Source organism: Phaseolus vulgaris, chromosome 4 (assembly GCF_000499845.2).
Source record: "Phaseolus vulgaris cultivar G19833 chromosome 4, P. vulgaris v2.0, whole genome shotgun sequence".
In the NCBI taxonomy this organism is placed as follows: domain Eukaryota; kingdom Viridiplantae; phylum Streptophyta; class Magnoliopsida; order Fabales; family Fabaceae; genus Phaseolus; species Phaseolus vulgaris.
In genome coordinates, this window is record NC_023756.2 from 15,554,133 (window position 1) to 15,573,316 (window position 19,184).

Genomic DNA, 19,184 nt, shown 5'->3' on the forward strand with positions numbered 1-19,184 from the left:
CTCACAGTGGGTGCGCAGCGAAAACAACTAGGGTTTTTGCTCTGTGTGACTTATGAGAATTAGGTCAAAAAACTTTTTTTCTTCAAATGCTCCGAAGGTCCCTTTTTATACATCTTTCATCATTAAAGCACATTGAAAGCGTATAAAAACATTCCTTGGAATATACAAATCTTAACTTACTTAACGCATACCTTGGCAAATTTTCCCTGAAACCTTTAATGAGCACATGGGTATTGCCACGTGCCCCTCTGACTTCATCGTTATTCTGTGCAGAGGGTCCCACAGCGCCGCCACCCAACTTAGGGTTGTTCCATTGTGTGGGCCTTCTTTCCTTCGAAGTTTTTCTGCCACGTGGGCTTTCCGGGGCCAACTCATGCGCCCCTAATCACTAGCTACTTGCCCTGGGGGTGCATCTACCTTTCTCTCATACCATGCACGTGGTTCTCCCCTGGTTATGGCCCTCTCATGTGTCGTATCTGTACCAGGGTATCCCAGCAGTGGCGTGGATACTTCACAAGTCAGGATATCCCCTTCTGGTGCTAAACTTATGGCCTTGAAGCCACCTTTCTCTTCTCCTTTCTACTGTTCTGGACTGTCGAGGCTCGAAGCCGCCTTGCGATGTCTTTGCTTGGCGATGTCTTACTTTAGGCGACGTCTTACTCTAGGCGACGTCTTACTCGGGCGATGTCTCTCTTGGGCGATGCCTCGAGCGGTCGACCTGTTGGCTTTTCTTCCTTGGGTCCCTGGAGGGGTCCCACCATGTGTTTGACTTTGTCTTCTGGTCAACGCCCGGGAACGGGACGGTACAAGGAACATAAACAACCTTTTTCAAAATTAGATCGTTCATCATTGGAGAATCAAAGAACGTCCTTAGCAATGACTTTTTTTCCAAACGAAGAGCTTCGAGCGTTGAGCAATGCATTGAATGAACATAAAAGCTTTTCCTAGAAAAGGGAAAAAGTTCAAATAAGGAAAGCTACTTCTATAAGCTTTTCCTTACACTTCCCAAAGTTTAGGTTTCCATCGCACGCACATAAATTCCAATGCATTGTAAAACTCTTTATATTCTAAAGTTTATGATTTAATTAGTTATGATTTAATTAGTAGTTTTATCATTTATCTTTAGTTGGGATTTAATTAGTTAGGATTTAATTAACAGTTTCTATCATTTATCTTTCTATCATTTATCTCTATCATTTGTAATCTTTAGTACTCTATAAATAGAGTATTGAACTATTATTAGAGATACGAATAATATATGCACTTTGTTTCCTTTTCTCAATTCTCTATCATTGTTCTTGTTCTTGGTATAATCGGAAGCCATAAAGGTTCCCTTTGTCCAAAGCCTAATCGTTCTTCGAAATCTCTTACGAGAGGACCTATACGCTTCTACACACGATCAGTCATATCAATTGGTTTCAGCTAGGACCTTCCAGTACTTTCAATTGCAGATTCAACACGCTCCGCTCAAGCTACTAAGGAGATGGAAGATCGAATCTCCCAAAGGATGGATAATAGGTTTATGGAACTCGCGACTACGTTGAAGGAAACCTTGACTCTTTCTATGAAAGACACCATCTAGGATTTACTTACTCAATCTCGAGGTGAACGCTCCCCTAGACCTCACATGACACAATGTCGCGCGGACCTTGAACGGGGTCTTCTTATGTTTGTCGCACGCGGTTGGCACGCATCGACTTTCCCCGATTCAATGGCGAAAATGTTAACCATTGGATTTATCAATGCGAAAATTATTTTCTCATTGACCAGATTCCAGAGGAATTCAAGGTACAATTGGCATCTAGAAGGCAAGGCCTTGCAATGGCATACCACACTTATGAACTCTGAATTAGATATGGATGCACCTTCATGGCCAGGATTCACCAAAAGTCTAAAAGATCAGTTTGGTGCAATTGGCGATGATCCCATGGTTGCGTTGATGTGTCTACGACAAAAGACTTCAGTTGATGCTTATCATGAAGAGTTCGATTCAATCATTACAAGATTAAAGTTAGCTAATGATCATATTCTCAGCTGCTTCCTTGGTGGCTTAAAGCAAGACATCCAAATGATGGTACGCATGTTCCAGCCTACATCTCTACAACATGCATTTACTTTGGCCAGGACATATGAAGCAGCCAGTTCTCAGCAAGTCAACGACCAAATTCCACAGGGGAGTCTTAGGTCCAGCCCCAGTGCCTCTATCATCGTCAGCTCATATCAATGCGGTCCACAAACCTAAACCCACACGCCACTTAATGCCGGAGTTCATAACATAACGCACAACCCAAGGCCTTTGTTATTTTTGTGATGAACCCTACTCAATGGAGCACAGTAGGGTACACAAGAAATTACAGCTTCACGTCATGGAGATAGAGGAAGAAGATGATGCACATGATAGTCCTCCCAGTGACGTGACTGACTTATCGCAATGGAAGGAACCACAAATCTCAGTCAATGCATTAACAGGGTTGGCTGGGGTTAGAACTATGAGAATAACTGGATATCATAAAAAACGACCTTTACATATTCTCATTGATAGTGGCAACACTCATAATTTCTTAGATACCCAAATGGCTCAAAAATATGGGTGCATAATTGAAACGATTGCCCCTTTGAATGTCGTGGTAGCAGATGGGTCAAAGATCAAGATATCTTCCATGGTCAAAAAATTTAGTTGGACAATTCAGCACACAACTTTTACTGCTGATATGCTACTCCTTCCTTTGTGGTGTTGTGATTTAGTGTTGGGAATTGAGTGGCTCATAATATTGGGCGATATTTTATGGAATTTCGACAAACTCACTATGGAATTCAATGTACAAGGAAGGCGACATGTTCTACATGGCTCCATGGCCCCCAAGCTTAAACCTGCACACAAGCAACAGTTCAGTAAAACTTTTATTGACGGTGTGCATTTATCTATGATGCACGTTGTTGCAGGGGAGGACATGTTGTTGCAGTCCTTGACTACACATGCTGCACAACAAGAGATTCCAACTGAGATCGCGAATCTCTAACAAGAATTTGCAGATGTCTTTCAGGAACCACAACAATAACCACCCTTTCAACCAACCATGATCATCATATTTCATTGATTCAGGGAGTTAATCCTGTCAACAAACGGCCTTACAGGTATGCCACAATCCAAAAAGATATTATTGACCAACTTATACATGAATATTTGCAATCCGGAATTATATAGGAAAGTTGCAGCCCTTACGCCAGCCCAGTGGTTCTAGTGAGCAAAAAAGATGGCTCATGGAGACTTTGTGTTGATTATAGAGATTTGAATAACGGCACAGTCAAGAACAAATTTCCCATTCCTTTAGTTGATAATTACTGGATGAATTAGCAGGATCTACTATTTTTTCGAAAATTGATTTACGTGCAGGCTATAATCAAGTTCGGATGAATCCCGACGATATGTGGAAGACAACTTTTAGAACACACTCGGGACATTATGAGTACCTGGTGATGCCATTTGGACTCACCAACGCCCCAGCTACATTCCAAGGATTAATGAACTCCATTTTTCAGAGGTTTTTAAGGAAATTTTATTTGGTGTTTTTTTATGATATTCTAGTCTACAGCAAAAACATGACAGAGCCCATATAACATCTAAAAGAAGTGCTGCAGACTCTCCGTATCCATTCTCTTTTTGCCAAGAGATCTAAATGCTATTTTGATGTTTCCGAAGTGGAGTACTTAGGCCATATTATTAATGCACAGGGCGTTTCCACGGACTCCAACAAAGTTGCTGCTTTGGTAAGCTGGCCTCTTCCACGAACCTTAAAACAATTAAGAGGGTTTTTGGGCTTAGTTGGGTATTATAGAAGATTTGTCCGAGGATATGGCATCATTGCTAAACCCTTAACTGATATGCTTAAGAAGGACAATTTCATTTGGTGTGAAAGGGCTGAACAAGCTTTTCACGACCTTAAGAAGATGATGAGCAGTACTCCCGTTTTAGCACTACCTGATTTCTTAAAAGTCTTTGTTGTGGAGGTAGATGCTTCTGGGAAAGGCGTGGGAGCAGTTTTGATGCAAGACCACCATCCCATAGCTTTTATTAGTAGAATTTTTAACCTTCAACAACAAGCTTATTCAACATACGAAAAGGAGTTGGTGGAAGTAGTCTTTGCTGTGCAAAAATGGTGACATTACCTGTTGAATCGTCATTTTACTATCAAGATGAATCATTACAGCCTTAAATACATCTTAGATCAAAGATGGTCCACCGAGTTTCAACAAAAATGGCTAGTCAAGCTGATGGAATTTGATTTCACCATAGAATATCGCTAAGGAAAAGAGAATGTTGTAGTTGATGCATTATCTCGAAGGGACGTAGTGGAATGCAAAGGTTTAATTACCTTACAACTACAATTTGAGTTACTACAGGAGATACAACAATCATGTATTATAGATATTCACTTACAGAAACTCATAACAGAGTTAAAGGCGAATACAAGTTCCCATAAAAATTATACATGGGAAAACAATGAACTTAGAAGAAAAGGCAGGTTGGTTGTAGGGATAGATGGGATATTGAGAAAGAAGATTTTGCAGTGGCTACATGCCTCAGCGGAGGGCGGTCATTCGGGTATGAATGCAACAGTGAAAAGGGTCAAGGCAGTGGTTTATTGGAAAGGCCTAAATAAAGATATCAAACATTTTATCCAACCCATTCCATAGACCATTTGGCAGCACATCACCATGGATTTCATCGAAGGGTTGCCGCGTTCAGAAGGTAAACACGTCATTTTTGTGGTGGTAGACAGGCTGAGCAAAGTGCCCATGTTATGGCCCTAACTCACCCATATACGGTGAGAAGTGTTTCTCAAGCATTTTTGGACAACATGTTCAAGTTACATGGATGTCCGGAAACCATTACCAGTGATCGAGATCCGATTTTTTTGAGCCAATTTTGGAAAGAGTTTATGGCAGTCCAAGGAGTGCAAGTTCAACTGTCCACAAGTTATCATCCCCAAACAGATGGCCAAACATAGGTGGTGAATAGATGCTTGGAAACTTATTTGAGATGTATGTGTGTTGACTCACCACACAAATGGGTGCAATGGCTTCCTCTTGCAGAATGGTGGTATAATACCACATTCCATACAGCCATAAAAGCCACCCCTTATGAAATTGTGTATGGTCAACCACCTCCTATCCATTTACCGTACTTAGCGGGGGAATCCAACATTGAATTGGTAGATAGAAGCCTTCTCAAGAGAGAACAAATGTTGAAAGTGATAAAATTTCATTTAAAACGAGCACAAGAGAGAATTAAACAACTAGCAGATAGACACAGATCCGATAGAGGTTTTGAGATTGGTGACATGGTTTACGTTAAGTTGCAAGCTTACAAGCAGGTATCCGTAAGCTTCAAACCAAATGCTAAGTTGAGCCCAAAGTATTTTGGGCCCTGCAAGGTTTTGGATAAGGTGGGAGAGGTAGCTTATAAGCTAGAACTTCCAATGCATTCTAAGATTCACAATGTCTTCCATGTATCACAACTAAAGAAACATGTGGGCGACATGGTGGTTTCCACTATGCTGCCTTATCAATCTGAAGACCCACTACAACAGAAAGAGCCTGAAGCTATCATTGACCGCATGACAGTTAAGAGGAGAGGAAGGGCAGTCACAAAGGTTCTAGTGAAATGGAAGCACCAACTTCCGGAAGATGCAACTTGGGATTTCTACTTTGATTTGAAGAAGAAGTACCCATTGTTCCATTCTTGAGGGCAAGAATGTTGTTATGGGGAGGACATTGTTATATTCTAAAGTTTAGGATTTAATTAGTAGTTTTATTATTTATCTTTAGTTGGGATTTAATTAGTTAGGATTTAATTAACAGTTTCTATCATTTATCTTTCTATCATTTATCTCTATCATTTGTAATCTTTAGTACTTTATAAATAGATTATTGAACTATTATTTGAGATATGAATAATATATGCACTTTGTTTCCTTTTCTCAATTCTCTATCATTGTTCTTGTTCTTGGTATAATCGGAAGCCACCTAAAGGTTCCCTTTGTCCAAAGCCTAATCGTTCTTCGAAATCTCTTACGAGAGGACCTAGACGCTTCTACTCACAATCAGTCATATCAACTTAACCATTAAAAACATACACAATGCATTTTCTTTTTATTGTTTTATTTACCACTTAAATAAGGAATATTAAACGGTAAACATGGATGCAAAATGTAACTGAAGGAAAATTAGGTTAGGTTGGATTATTGATTATTTTTAAAATAACATGTTAAACCTATTTATCCTTGACATATGAATAGTTTATCACTTAAAATATGTCAACACTGAAATAAATAAAAATTATATAAGGAAATTTGAAAATTTTATTTAGGACCGAAAACACCACATACAAATTTATTAAAAGAAAATATTCGTTTTAGTCTTCATCAATCATTACTTAAAAAATATATTTAAGTTATTTTATTTTTTAATGATAAAAAAACTAATTTCATGGTAAAAGTCATAAGTTTAAATTTAATTAGTTATTGATTAAATTAAATATTATTTTAGAGACTAAAGAATTTATTAATATTTAAATTAGTTTATATTATTGATAAATAGTTTCTAAGTTGATATTTAATTAGCTATCAAAATTTTAGCTACGTTAGATTCTAAAAGTGGTATCTAAAACCTGGGTAGCTTATTACATACCAATTCAAAAAATATCTATCAATGATAGAAACTTAGTAAGATACCAATAATTTGTTTAATTTATAAAATAATATTTAATTTAGTCAATATAATCCAAGTTCATATGAATCTTAATCTTTTTGAAAAGATAGGTTTTCTAAAAGGGTGTGAAATTTCAACCTGTTGAAATGTCGATTCAACCTGTTGTTTGACACATAGTGGTTTTTAAAATTGCTTGAAAAACTTAGCTTTGTTTTGGCTTTACTGTCAAATAGATTCAACCGGTTATTTCAATAAATCAACGGGTTGTTTTTGTGAAAACCTTAATAGAATTATGTTAAGTGGTTTTAATATGTTTTAAATGATTCCAACAACTTTTGGTTTTCATTTAACTGTTTTGACCATTTGATTGGAGCATATAAAGGTTGTTATACGCTCCTTTGCATTAACTAAGAATAAGAGATTAATTAAAACATTTTTCAAGATTTCAAAAAGCTTTGGATCATCTCAAGTGTGTGGAATAGGATTGGGTCTTGTACTTCTGAACTTTAAGCTTTGATTTACCCAAGTGTATTTTATTCCTCTTCTTCTCTTAACATTGTATTTTTTGTATTGAAGTGTGGTGCAATTTCAGAAGGTGTTTTTGGAAATTGCATTGTTTGCCAAAAGTGGTGTGTGTTCTTGAGGGATTTAAGATCATCACTTTTGGTGTGTGTTTTGTAATCAAGGTTTGATTACATAGTGAATTCTCAGTGGTTAGCTGAGGACTGAATGTAGCTCTTGGTTAAGAATGAACCAATATAAAAATCTTGTGTGAATTTCTCTTTCCCTACACTCATTAAATTGTTATAACATTGTTTTTCAAATCTATTGGTATAAACAACCGGTTGTTTCGTGAAAACAACAAGTTGATTTTCTTGAATCAAACTTAAAACAACTTTCTATTGGTTGAACAAAATTTTCAATTGATTGAATCTTCATAGCTTTGCGAAAATATTTCAAAAACAATCCCCCCCCCCCCCGTCTTGTTTAAAGCCTCTAACAAGACGTTCTAGGGTTACATTGGGCTCAAAGAAGCCCAATTGTTATCCTAACTTGTTACTTTTAACCCTAACTAGACCTATTATACTATGGGCTTAAATACAAGCCCAAATACCTATGCTATTTGGCTTAAATACTTGGTCCAATTATTTTATGCTACTAGGCGCAATATATTGCCCATGAAATCCTGAACAACTTTGTACAATTTATTTAAGCTAAAGCTTCGCCCAAAAATAATGTTGACTAGTCAGCCAAAACTAAGTATTCTTTTGTTCTTCTGACCAAAGCTCTTGTTTATGTTTTGATGAGTTGAAGGCCTTCTTGGATATTCTTTGTGCATTCCTTCATCCAAGAGGTTTCCCCTTGATTGGGCCTACAAAAATAAACAAAAGTCGAATTAGACTGATATTTGCAAATAAGTCCATAAACAAAATTTAGGTCTTCATCCTCCTTATTATATGGTTGTGCATGGTTGGGGCTCTGCGATCAATTTATGAAGGTTTGTGACTAAGATTTCACATTATTTGTGACATTGTCCACAATGTAGTAAAACACGATCGACCAAAACATGTTGAAGTAGATAGATTATTTAAGGTAAAATTATAATGAAAAGTTATGGACTTGTCATAATTCATTCAAAGGATCAATTAACTCATATTGTGACAAAGGTCATCTCAAATATAATATTCTCAAAAATGTGTTAAGTCTGACATGGGGGATTTATATGCATCAATTTGAGAATGAATGTTGATTTTTTTTTTATTCTTCTTGTAAAATAAAATTATGTGATTATTATATTTTATTAAGATTTTTGTATATTTGTAAAACATTCACTACAAGAAAATAAACATTTAGCATTAGTCAAAAGTCGACTATAAGAAGTAAAAACAACATTAATTAGTCAATAGTATTGGATTTGTGTTGCACATGCAACGAACACTAAAGCCATCGACACTAATTCATTAGCATAAGCTTTTGAAGACAAACTTTTGTTAGAATGTGTGGCCAAAACAAGAGGGGGTGAATTGTTTTCACAAGATTTTCGCAAAGATTTGAAGTAGAGTGAAAAGGTTTGTAAAAATCAACCAATTGATTTTTTGTTCAACTGGATAAAATATAAGATTTACAGGTCTTTATGAAAAATCAACCAGTTCTTTTATCGAAACAACTTATTGTTTATATAAGAAAACAAAGAACAGATTACAAAGTAATGTATAAGAGTAGGGAAAGACAGATTCACACATAAAGATTTATACTGGCTCACTGTTAACCATTGAGAATTCATTATGCAATTAAAACTAGATTACAAAACATACACCAAGAATGTTGATCTTGAACCCCTCAAGAACACACAACATTCCTTGAGAACACCATAGTTTCCAGAAACCCTTTATGAAACTAACTTACACACGATTACATTATTCAGAGAAGGAAATAGAATACACCTGGACTTTACAAAGAAACAATACAAATGAATAGAAAACTCAGATCCTATTTCACATAAAAGCAATTCTGAAGCCCTTGATCTTCTCTTGGAAACGTTTTTAATAAACTCCCTTTCTTGTACTATTCAAATGATCACAAAATAGTCTTTATATAGACTCAAAAAAATGGTTAAAATTGTTAGATCATTAATCAAAAGCAATTAGAAACATTTAAAAAAAATAATTGATTGATTTGAAAAAACAACTGATTGATTTGAAAAAATCTCTTTCTTGTAATTTTCACATGATCACAAAATAGTCTTTATATAGACTCAAAGAAGTGGAGAACTGTTAGATCGTTAATCAAAAGCAATTAGAAACATTTAAAAAAAGTTTGGAATTTGTTCTTGTCGGTTGACTCGATTGCCTTCGTACGCCTACGATGATCACACACGCAATTAACTCTGCCTTCTTTAGTGCCTTTCTTCCATCAAACACCTGAAAATGCAAAGACAAAGAGCGCCCTAGAGGTCGTTTGCACTCCGACGCTCAAGTCAGTACTGAGCTAGGAAACACAGAAACTAAGCTGTAAAAGCTCTTTGTGTAAATTGTGTGTCTATTCGCGTAAGAGTTGCGTGAAACTTGCGTACCTTATTAGCTTTGATACACCCTTTATAAACTCTAGGGTTTCCACTATTTTTGCTAACCACAATTAGGGTTACTTAGGGTGTGCCTTAGCGCCGCTATCACCTACTCTTAGAGTAATCTAGCGCGTAAGGCTCCCTAACTGGAGTGCAACCTTTGACGGGATGACCACCTGGGTACCAACTTGTGCACCTAATCTCTGGGGCCATCCATCCTGGGAGTCCCCTAGCTGTTCACGTGCCATTCATGCAGCTTACCCCTGGAACGTAACACAAAAAGGCCTCAGCTCTTATAGGGGCTCTTTACTTGTGCTACACCTGAACGTGTCATTCACACCGTACACATGGATCCCTCGTGACCTAGGCTTCTCCCTACTAATAATTGGTGTATGGTCTGGGATCCACCTCACGTGGCCCAGCTCTCCTGTTTGACTCGTCAATGTCCGAGGACACGTCAGCACATCCTGATGCCGATGCTTGATGACTCCTCGACCCTCTGGGCTTACTGTTTGCAAGGTACTATGGGCGTAACACTTGTGGGACCCAGCTTATGGGACCGACACTTGACCACTCCTCGAAGCCCTGGGCGTGCTGTCTGCAAGGCACCGTCCCACGCTGCTCGTGGGACCCAGCTTACGTGGCCCCACATCTACTAGCAATCAACGACGTCCGAGGACTGGTCGGTACACAAGCCCCCCACTCTCGTGCTATTAACTTGTTCAGCGAAGAGACTAAGTCCTCGCCTTTGGCGACCTACGTGGCTCTGTGTGACGGGACGTGAACAGTGCACCGAAGTGACACTTCTCTGTGCCCGTTTAATCTGCGCACACGTGTCTTGATCAACAACCAGGACTTAACGCCGCTTGCGCTTCTTAGTTTACGTTAAGCATTAAAAATTGCGCGCTTCGATCACTGTTCCATCACTTTCAGAAACTCTTCCGATCGTTTCAGCTTCTTCTTCAAACGCTCTCACTTCTCTCTTGCGAAAAACCATAACTTTCAACTCTCATCAACCAAAGGTATGATTTTTATCCATTGATCGCCCTTGTTTTTTAATCCACTGCTTCATAACTGCCTGAGACTGTTTAAATTCCTGCATTTTAGGTTTTCTTCGTTTCTCCCTTTGTCCCTCTGTTTTTCTGGGTTTCTTCTTCGAGTGTGGGGTTTTTCTGGTTTTTGCTAAGTTACACCATCGCCTTCTTCCAAACCTTCATTTTCTTCTTTTCTTGCTTTTTTAGCTCAAACGAAAACCACCTCCAACCCTCCACCCAACATAGATTACGGAGCCTTGTACCCTTGCGCCTGTGTTGAGCTCCTCGCTGAAACCTCCACTCTCAACTCTAGCGAGGACGTGAGGAAGCACCGGGAAGGGGAGCCCGACTGCAAGGGACGGGTGTTTGGGAGAGAGAGCGACGCATATGTCTCGATTCGTCCCTGTGCGAAGGGAGAACCCATGTGCGCCGATGACCGGGCCAACGATGGAGAACCCTTCTTCGTCCTTTACTCAACCGTCTTTAAACGAATCAAACTCCGTCTCCCACTGACTGGCTTCAAGAGGGCGTAGCTAACGGAGATCAACGTGGCCCCCGCCCAGCTGCATCCCAATAGCTGGGCCTTCATGAAGACCTTCACTATTTTGTGCAACCACTTTGGGCACCCCCCCTTCGGTCGATGTCTTCCCTCACTTCTTTGAATCTAAGAGCCCCAGGAAGAACCTCTGGGTGAGCTTTATTGGAATGGTAGGGAGAGTTCTCCTCATGCTCTTCCAACAATCCTACAAGGGCTTCAAAGGGAAGTTCTTTAGGGTGTGCTGCACCGAGCACAACCCCACTCTGCTAGACGGGTTCCCCTTATACTGGGTGAGGGAACTGAAACTTAAGAAACCCAAAACTCTCGAGGAATTGGCCCCTCCCAATCGCGAAGTGTGCCAGGTTCTCTCAAGTCTAGGGGCAGTGTTCAACACTGCCCAATTGATCAAACATGAGTTCAGTGCCTCAATCCTCAAGGGCTACATCGGTTCGTCTCTTCTACCTTCTTCACTTCACTGTGTTTGCCTGTTATTATCTACTTCTTCATGTTTGTGTATGTACTGATATCTTGCCTTCGGTGACTACTTCCTTCTCATGCCTTATTGTTTTGGTGCAGGCATCGTGCTGAGTGAAGAGAAGATGGCTAGGCTAGCTGATGCCCTAGCCTGCCGCCAAGGGGCCCTTGGTGTCGTGGGTGCCTCAGCTCCTTCCGCTACCATCTCTGCCCACACTGCGCCTTCCCCTGCCCCTTCTACTCCCATTGCCACGGTCCCCCTTGCCGCTGTCCGGGCCTCACCTGCTCCAGCTCCCCTTGAGAAGGACAAAGGGGTAGTGGAGATTGAATCTGATGGAGATGAGGACAAAGCTGAACGGCCCGTCTTCAAGAGGCGAAGGGCGATGGTGGCAACGACCTCCCACTCCAGCACCATCGGCCGCCCTGGATCGTTCAGGGATCATCCGCCAAGCGCTTCTTCTCCTCACAGCCTCCTTGCGGTAAAAGGGGTGGTGAGAGCGCCCCTGGACATGAGCAAATTCCATCCGCCCTTGAGCTTCCCGCTGTCCTTCAGCATGCCCTCAAAGGCTTCCAAAGAGGGGCAGCGAAAGATTTGAACGAGGACGTGATGAGGGAACGCATGGGCCTCAGTCTTGGAAAATTCCTTGCCCAATCAAAGGCCCTCACAAGCAAGACTGAGGTGAGGATCAAAGAGCAACTGGCCTTGGTGGAGGCAAAGGCCAAGGAAGACCTGGCCCTGGTGGAGGCGAAGGCTAAGGAAGACCTGGCGCTGGCAGAGGAGAAAAAGAAAGAGGAACTGGCCCAGCTGGCAAAGATCTTCACCACACGTGAAACTGCTTTGGAGCAAAAGCTAAGCAGTCTCAGCCAGTCCGAAAAGGACGTCAAGAAATTACTCTTTGACAAAGGTCAAGAGTACACTGATCCTGAGTCAAGGGTCTTGCCTCTTCGCACCAGGGTGGTGGAGCTGGAAGAAGAGGCCGAAGCAACCAAGGCCAATCAGGAGGTGCAACTTGTCTGGTTGGAGGCTGAACTCACCCAACAAACTAAAGCCTTCGAGAAGACCGAGGCAGAACTCATCGAGGACGTTGCCGATGCCTACATTGCAGGGTTCGAGGATGCCCTTGCTCAGGTTGCTTGTGTGTATCCTGAGATAGACACCTCACCCTTTGCGACGTCGAACCGTGTCGTAGATGGGCAAGTTGTGCCTAGGGTCCCTCCCTCTTAGCTTGTATTTGGTCTTTCAACGAACAATCTTCTTTATATTTATAAATGCTTGGTTTGCTTTCAACTGTCCGAAATGTTAACTGCTTTAAACTTTTAACTACTTGAACTATTTCCTTGGTCTTTATCTGTTTGAATGCCGCATCTTTACCTTGCTTTAACTTGCATTCTTCGTCTTTGACCATTAACTGTCGCGCCTCACACTAACACGGCTAACAACGTCTACTATCACTTGAACCTCAGGCAGCACAGTTACCTACCCCTGCCCTACGGTATGCTCTTCTTTAGGCAGCAGGTGATGGAAGAGGACCAAGCACAAGCCCACATGCAAGCCCACCAAAGGGTAGATTTGGGCCAACCCTAGAGTTATGGCCAAGAGGATCCAAGAAGACGTTCTTTTACATGTTCAAATGTCATAAACTCTAGTGTAGAGTGGACTTTAATTTCTTGTCAAAATTAGCATAGGAACTTTATTTGTATTTTTTTCTTAGAATTAATTTTGGCACCTAAAACACCAACCTAACCTAGGTAAACTTAGAGTTTCTAAGAAAACCTCTAAATTTACCTAGGCCGGTCTAGAAAGCCCATGGAGGGGGTGAGCATACAAACTAGACACACCCCTCCCCATGTGCTCATATAGGCTCCCATGAGCTCACATTTACATGTAATTTGGCTAGCATTTCCTTTTCATTTACATGTGCATTTATGGTCCTCCTAGGCTATTTAAGGAGGAGCCTACCTCATGTAATTCTAAGATTAAATTGAGTATTGTTATGTTGCCAAACTTGAGCCATACTTTACTTCCTTACCTAAGATTTAGGTCTTAATCTTCAACCCTTTCACCTACCAAAGAGGGTTGGCCGAACCTCCCTCAATTTCCCTACTTTCATGCACCTCCAAGGCAGCCACACCTCCTAGGAGGGCCTTGATCCATCAACAAACCACTAAGCTTCCGCAAACCACCCAAAAACCACAAAAGAGAAGAGCTCAATGGCATCATTTGGTATCAGAGCTATGGTCTTCAAGAGATAAGTATGTCTTTTCATTTTTTTGCTTGAGTTCTTCTTATCTTCATGTTGTTCATCTTTTGTTCAAGTTGTCTTGCTGTTTTACGTTTTTTAATTTGATTTTGATGCTATTCTAAGCATTTCAATCGGTAGAAATTGTTCAATTTGTGCTTGAGCATCTTATTTTCAATTTTGTGTAGGATTCTATGGTGAATTGTGTTGCTGTTTTTATTTTAGGATATTTGAGTCTTGCTTGAATTTCTATTTGGTTCATATGATGTGTTTGAGTCATTTTATTTTCTGAATCTATAAGTTTTGTCTAGTCATGTGATTCCAAAATTTGTCAACAAATCTTAGTAGTACTTTTCTTGGTTCATTTGTTTCTTGTTTTGATTTGAGTGTTTAATCTGAATTCTGTTTTGATTTGATCCTTTGGTGAATTTTTCTTTTTAGTTTGAGTTCATATTTGGGTGCTAGATCCACACAAATTCCATCACATTCATTCCATTGTGTTTTTGAAGTATCTCATTCTGTTTTTAATTCCAGATTTAGAATCCTCTGTTTTAACAAATTCTGTTCTGGCTATTTTGTTTTATGAAAATTAAATACGTCAAAAGAATATTATGAGATTCTGGATTTCAGTGTTTTGAAGTGTTAGCAAAAAGAGAAAAAAAGAATCAGTTGAAAAAGAAAAATAGAAAAAAAAAGATAAATCATACAAAAAAGTGTGCATACTGGCGCTACATCTGGCGGTAATTGGACACTGATTTTAGAAAAATTATCACAACTAATTGGTGCATGTGATTGGAGTGAAACCAACGTCAAAAGTTTGTTAAGAAACTGAATTATTTGTGTTTAAATTTTCAGAACCAAATACAAAATAGCCAGCTCATCGTAAATCATTAAAGTCACGCTTTCTGAACCACAATATTTTCAGTAGTGTTGTTTTGGTTTTTCAAATCAAATCTAGTGGCAATCTTTAGGTTCCTTTTGTGTGCCATCCTTTATTGAGTGCCTATTTTATTTGCTTGTCCAATTTCATTCTGAATTCTTTCTAGTTGTGTCAAATCATTAAATCCAATTGCAGTGGTGCTGTTTTTAAAATTTAATTGTTTCTTGCTTTCTTTTCTTGACCTCTAAAATTGTTGGTGGATAAATATCAATTGGTGCTTGTTGCGTGGGATTTGACTTGAGGAGAGTCTAGCTCTACTTAATAGGTACTGTTTTGAAGAATTTAATTACTTAAATCAAAGAGGATCAAGGCAAGGGGCAGCAACAAATACAACTACCAAAATACACCATACACTTTGAAGGACACAACAAAGAAGAGCAACAACAAAATCAAAGGAGTGCATAGCTTAGCAAGCTGAAATTTAATTTTTGCAATTTAATTTCTTTGCATTTCTTAAGTTGGAATTACACTTCACTTTTGATAATTAGTGGATTAATCACGAATTAGACGGTGAGTGTGTCTTCAAAGGCTCAAAGTGTTTAAGAAGCCTCACCTAGGAAACGACTAGTTTAAGCTTTCTAGATTAACTTTGTTAATTGTTTTAGCTAGATTTCCTTACGTCAATATTTGCTTAGTTTTGCTTAATTTGCTTATGCTTATCTTTGTTTAAAGCTTTGATAAATTGCTTTAGTTTTTAAATAGCTTTGCATTGTTTTACTTGCATAAAATTTGATTTCTCCATCCTCATTGTGTTCTAAGTGATTTACTTAGAAAAAGAATTGTGTGAAGATTTTGAGGGATAGTTTTTGGCTAAGGCAAAGATTTGGTACTTAAGTAGTCATTTGTGACTCACCTCTCTTACCTGGAAAGCTACCTTCATTAACTTTCCTTTTCTTTCTTGAAGTAAAGTACTTCTAAACACAAAGTTTTAGTCATGTCTTCTCACTCCTCTAAATCTCTTAAAAGTGATGTGAAATCCTTGAAATCTCTTTTAAAACAACTTTCCAAGGATATTCAATCAATTTCATCTAAACAATTGGAGAATGAGGCAAAAACTAATGAATTGACTAAAGGAAAGGATGAGAAGTCTCAAATTTCAAAAAATTTACATTCTCATGCATATAGCTCTCAAGTTTATGATTCTTTTGGGGAGGAAAGCCTTAGAATAAGTGAATATTATTAACCACCCCCGAGAAGGAATAGAAAAGAGAGACAAGAAAACCTAAAGGAGGTTAAGGTAGCGCTACCTCATTTCTATGGAAAAGAAGATGTAGAAATTGATCCTGCACGAGACTCGAACGTCGAAGGACTTGCCACGTCGAACTCTGCCTTCCGCAAGAACGCTTCAAGCACTCCACGAGAACTCCAAGGGAACCTGCGAAACACAACAAACGGCGCCTCTAGCGGCCGATTGCACTCCGACGCTCAAGTCAGCCTTGCAAAACCACCAAAGAACTAAGAACTAAGAATATCAGCGAGACTCGTGTGCACTCTGTGATTCTCTCCCTCTCTGTGTATAAACTAGTAACTTGCAAGAATGAATCTTACCTCCCTCTGCATGAGCGTGGAATGCCTTTATATACTCTGTTGCGCGCCTAAGTTATTCGTGTATGAAGTAACTTAGCGCGTTTCTTTCACTAGGTGTCTCGTGCAACCTCAGCGTGAATACCAAGTGTGGCTTGGCTAAGCGCACGCACGAGGCATCACGTACTGTGTGAACGATCACCTCTGCTTTGCACCATGCACGTTATGGGTTAAGAGAACACCAATCACCGACTGGCTTGCTAGCTCTCTTAGGCCACTCTCGTGCGCGATACTACACCAATCCTCTAGGACCACCGATCACCCCCTGACCACCGATCACTCTCTGGGTGACTTTCTCAAAGACACATCTGCTTCCCTGGCCCCATATGTCCCACTAGGAACGGGCCACGTGGCTATCTGTTGCTGACGTCACCGACTACCGATGACCGACCGAATCACAAGCCCCCCAGTCTCGAGCTGTATACTTGTTTTCAGCGAAGAGACTAAGTGGTCGTCCTCAGTGGCCACGTGGCAAGTGATGCCATGTCACATGCCACATCACGTGCTGCGTTTTAAGTGACGTTGCGCCTTCCTCCCTTAATCTTGCGACACGTGTACGCATCGACGGCTAGCATGAAACATCGTTTGCGTTTCCCTTATTCAAAACTTACGCGCCTTCACTGTTCCATCACCTTCTCCAGCACTTTTTCTCTTAATCCCTCGAGCTTCCTCTCTGCGATTCGTCTTCCCCAATCTTCAAGCTTCCAGAAACCGTTTGCGATAAACAAAAGGTACCCCTTTTCTTTATCTATGGCATATTTCACTACCTTCTACCGATTGCAACATTCAATAACTGCACCGTGCATACGTTGTGGGTTGTTTTTTCTTTCCCTGCACTGTACCAGGGTTTCTTCTGGTTTTTCTGCGTTTTCACTTCTTCTTCTTCTTCACTTTCGTTTCTCTACTCCCTTCAAACCGTAGCATTTTCGCTTCCTTCGCCTTCCTCTTGTTTTTCATTGATTCCTCATTTCTTCTTTCTTTCTCCATTGTAGCTACAGAACAATGGCTCGCACCAAAACCACCGCACGTCTTGCTTCATCTTCTGGTGCATAGCCTTCCGCAAGTGCACCGCCATCGCCTTCGACGAGTGCGCCCCGTTCGGCGAGTGCGCACCCCCGAGCGGCGCTTTCTCAACAAGACTACGCGCGGGTGTACCAGTGGGCTCCCCTCCACCTGCTCGCCGAGACGTCTACACAACTCCCTGAAGACCATCTTACCAACTTTTTGAGCAGCGACACCGACGAGCCCACGTGCGCTATTGACAGGGAGGACGACTCACACCTGGGCGTGTGCATTCCCTCCCGAGGCATGCCGATATGCGTGGATGATAGGGCCACCAATGGGGTGCCCTTCACCTTCATCTACTTAGCCATCTTCAAGAGGTTGCGCCTCCGACTTCCCTTCACCTTCTTCGAGAAGGATCTCCTCATCGAGCTGAACGTGGCTCCCTGTCCACTCCATCCGAACGCTTGGGCCTTCATCCGAGCGTTCGAAATTCTTTGCAACCACTTTGGACACCCCCCTTCGACCGACGTCTTCCTCCACTTCTTCGAGGCTAAGAACCCAGGCGATCGGTCGTGGGTAAGTCTGAATGGTGTGTCTGGGAGGGTGATCTTGGGCCTATACCACCAATCCTTCAAGGACTGGAAGGGTAGGTTTTACATGATCACCTCCATCGAGCACAGACCGACCCTACTCGAGGGCTTCCCACTCTATTGGGTTCCCAAAGTAGAGTTCAAAAAACCCATAGGCTTGGAAGCCATGGCACCCTACGAGCGCGAGCTGTGCGGCCTGCTCTCGAGCTTGGGCGCTAAGTTCGGCTCATCCACCCTCATCAAGCATGAGTTCGACGCGGAGATGCTCAAGAAATACATTGGTTTGCATTCTCTTCTCTCCTTTAACTTATTATTTCTCTGAGCATGCATCCTCACGCTTAACTGCCTGTGTTGTTTTTACTCTTTCTGCACCTTGTTTGCTTGTACTAACCCTTTGCTATGTTCAACTGGTGCAGATATGACTTCCAACAAGGAACGACGACAGAAGCTGATCGCGCTTGCCAAGAGCCGACGAGCTGTCGGGTCGTCCACTGGAACTGAGGCCACCTCCGAGCCCATCTCGGCCTCCCCCATCTCGGTCGCGCCAGCTGAAGGCCCCGAGACCAGGGGTGATAAGAAAAGGAAACGGTTGGTGAAGGGTCCCACCACCGTCATATCAATCGAAGAGGAGAGCTCGGGGTCTCCTTTGGTTCAACGCAGAAGGAGGGGAGCCGAGGGTGATGAGGGAGATGCCTCTCCCACTCCCCCAACTCAGGTTTCTCCCACACGCCTTCCTTCTCCAGCCCCTCTTCCTTCCCCTGCACAACTTTCTTCCCCGCCCCAGCCAGCCAACCTCCTACCCTACCGTCTCAAACTGTTGGGAGCGGGGTTGCTCGCTCGGAGGGGACCTCTCACCCTTCAACCTCACCACGCCCCCAAGCCTCTGCCACCACAACCGAGGGTGGAAGTGAGAGTTCCCACCGAGCGTCGGGTTCCAGCACCGAGGGGCTCACCAGGGTCATTCAATTGTCCAAGCAAAACCGCGAGATGACCAAGTCGAGCAG

At 41.4% G+C, this 19,184-nt stretch overlaps 1 protein-coding gene across 1 annotated transcript; it reads left to right on the forward strand.

The window, feature by feature from the left end:
• Nucleotides 1–1,711: 1,711 nt before the first annotated feature.
• LOC137838347 (uncharacterized) lies at nt 1,712–2,242 on the forward strand. The gene has a single exon (XM_068647591.1). The coding sequence runs from the start codon at nt 1,712–1,714 to the stop codon at nt 2,240–2,242; it is 531 nt and encodes a 176-aa protein (XP_068503692.1).
• The last annotated feature ends 16,942 nt before the right edge of the window (nt 2,243–19,184 follow it).

Coding starts and splice junctions, on each gene's coding strand:
- LOC137838347 (XM_068647591.1), top strand. CDS start 1,712: ATGGCGAAAATGTTAACCATTGGATTTATCAATGCGAAAATTATTTTC.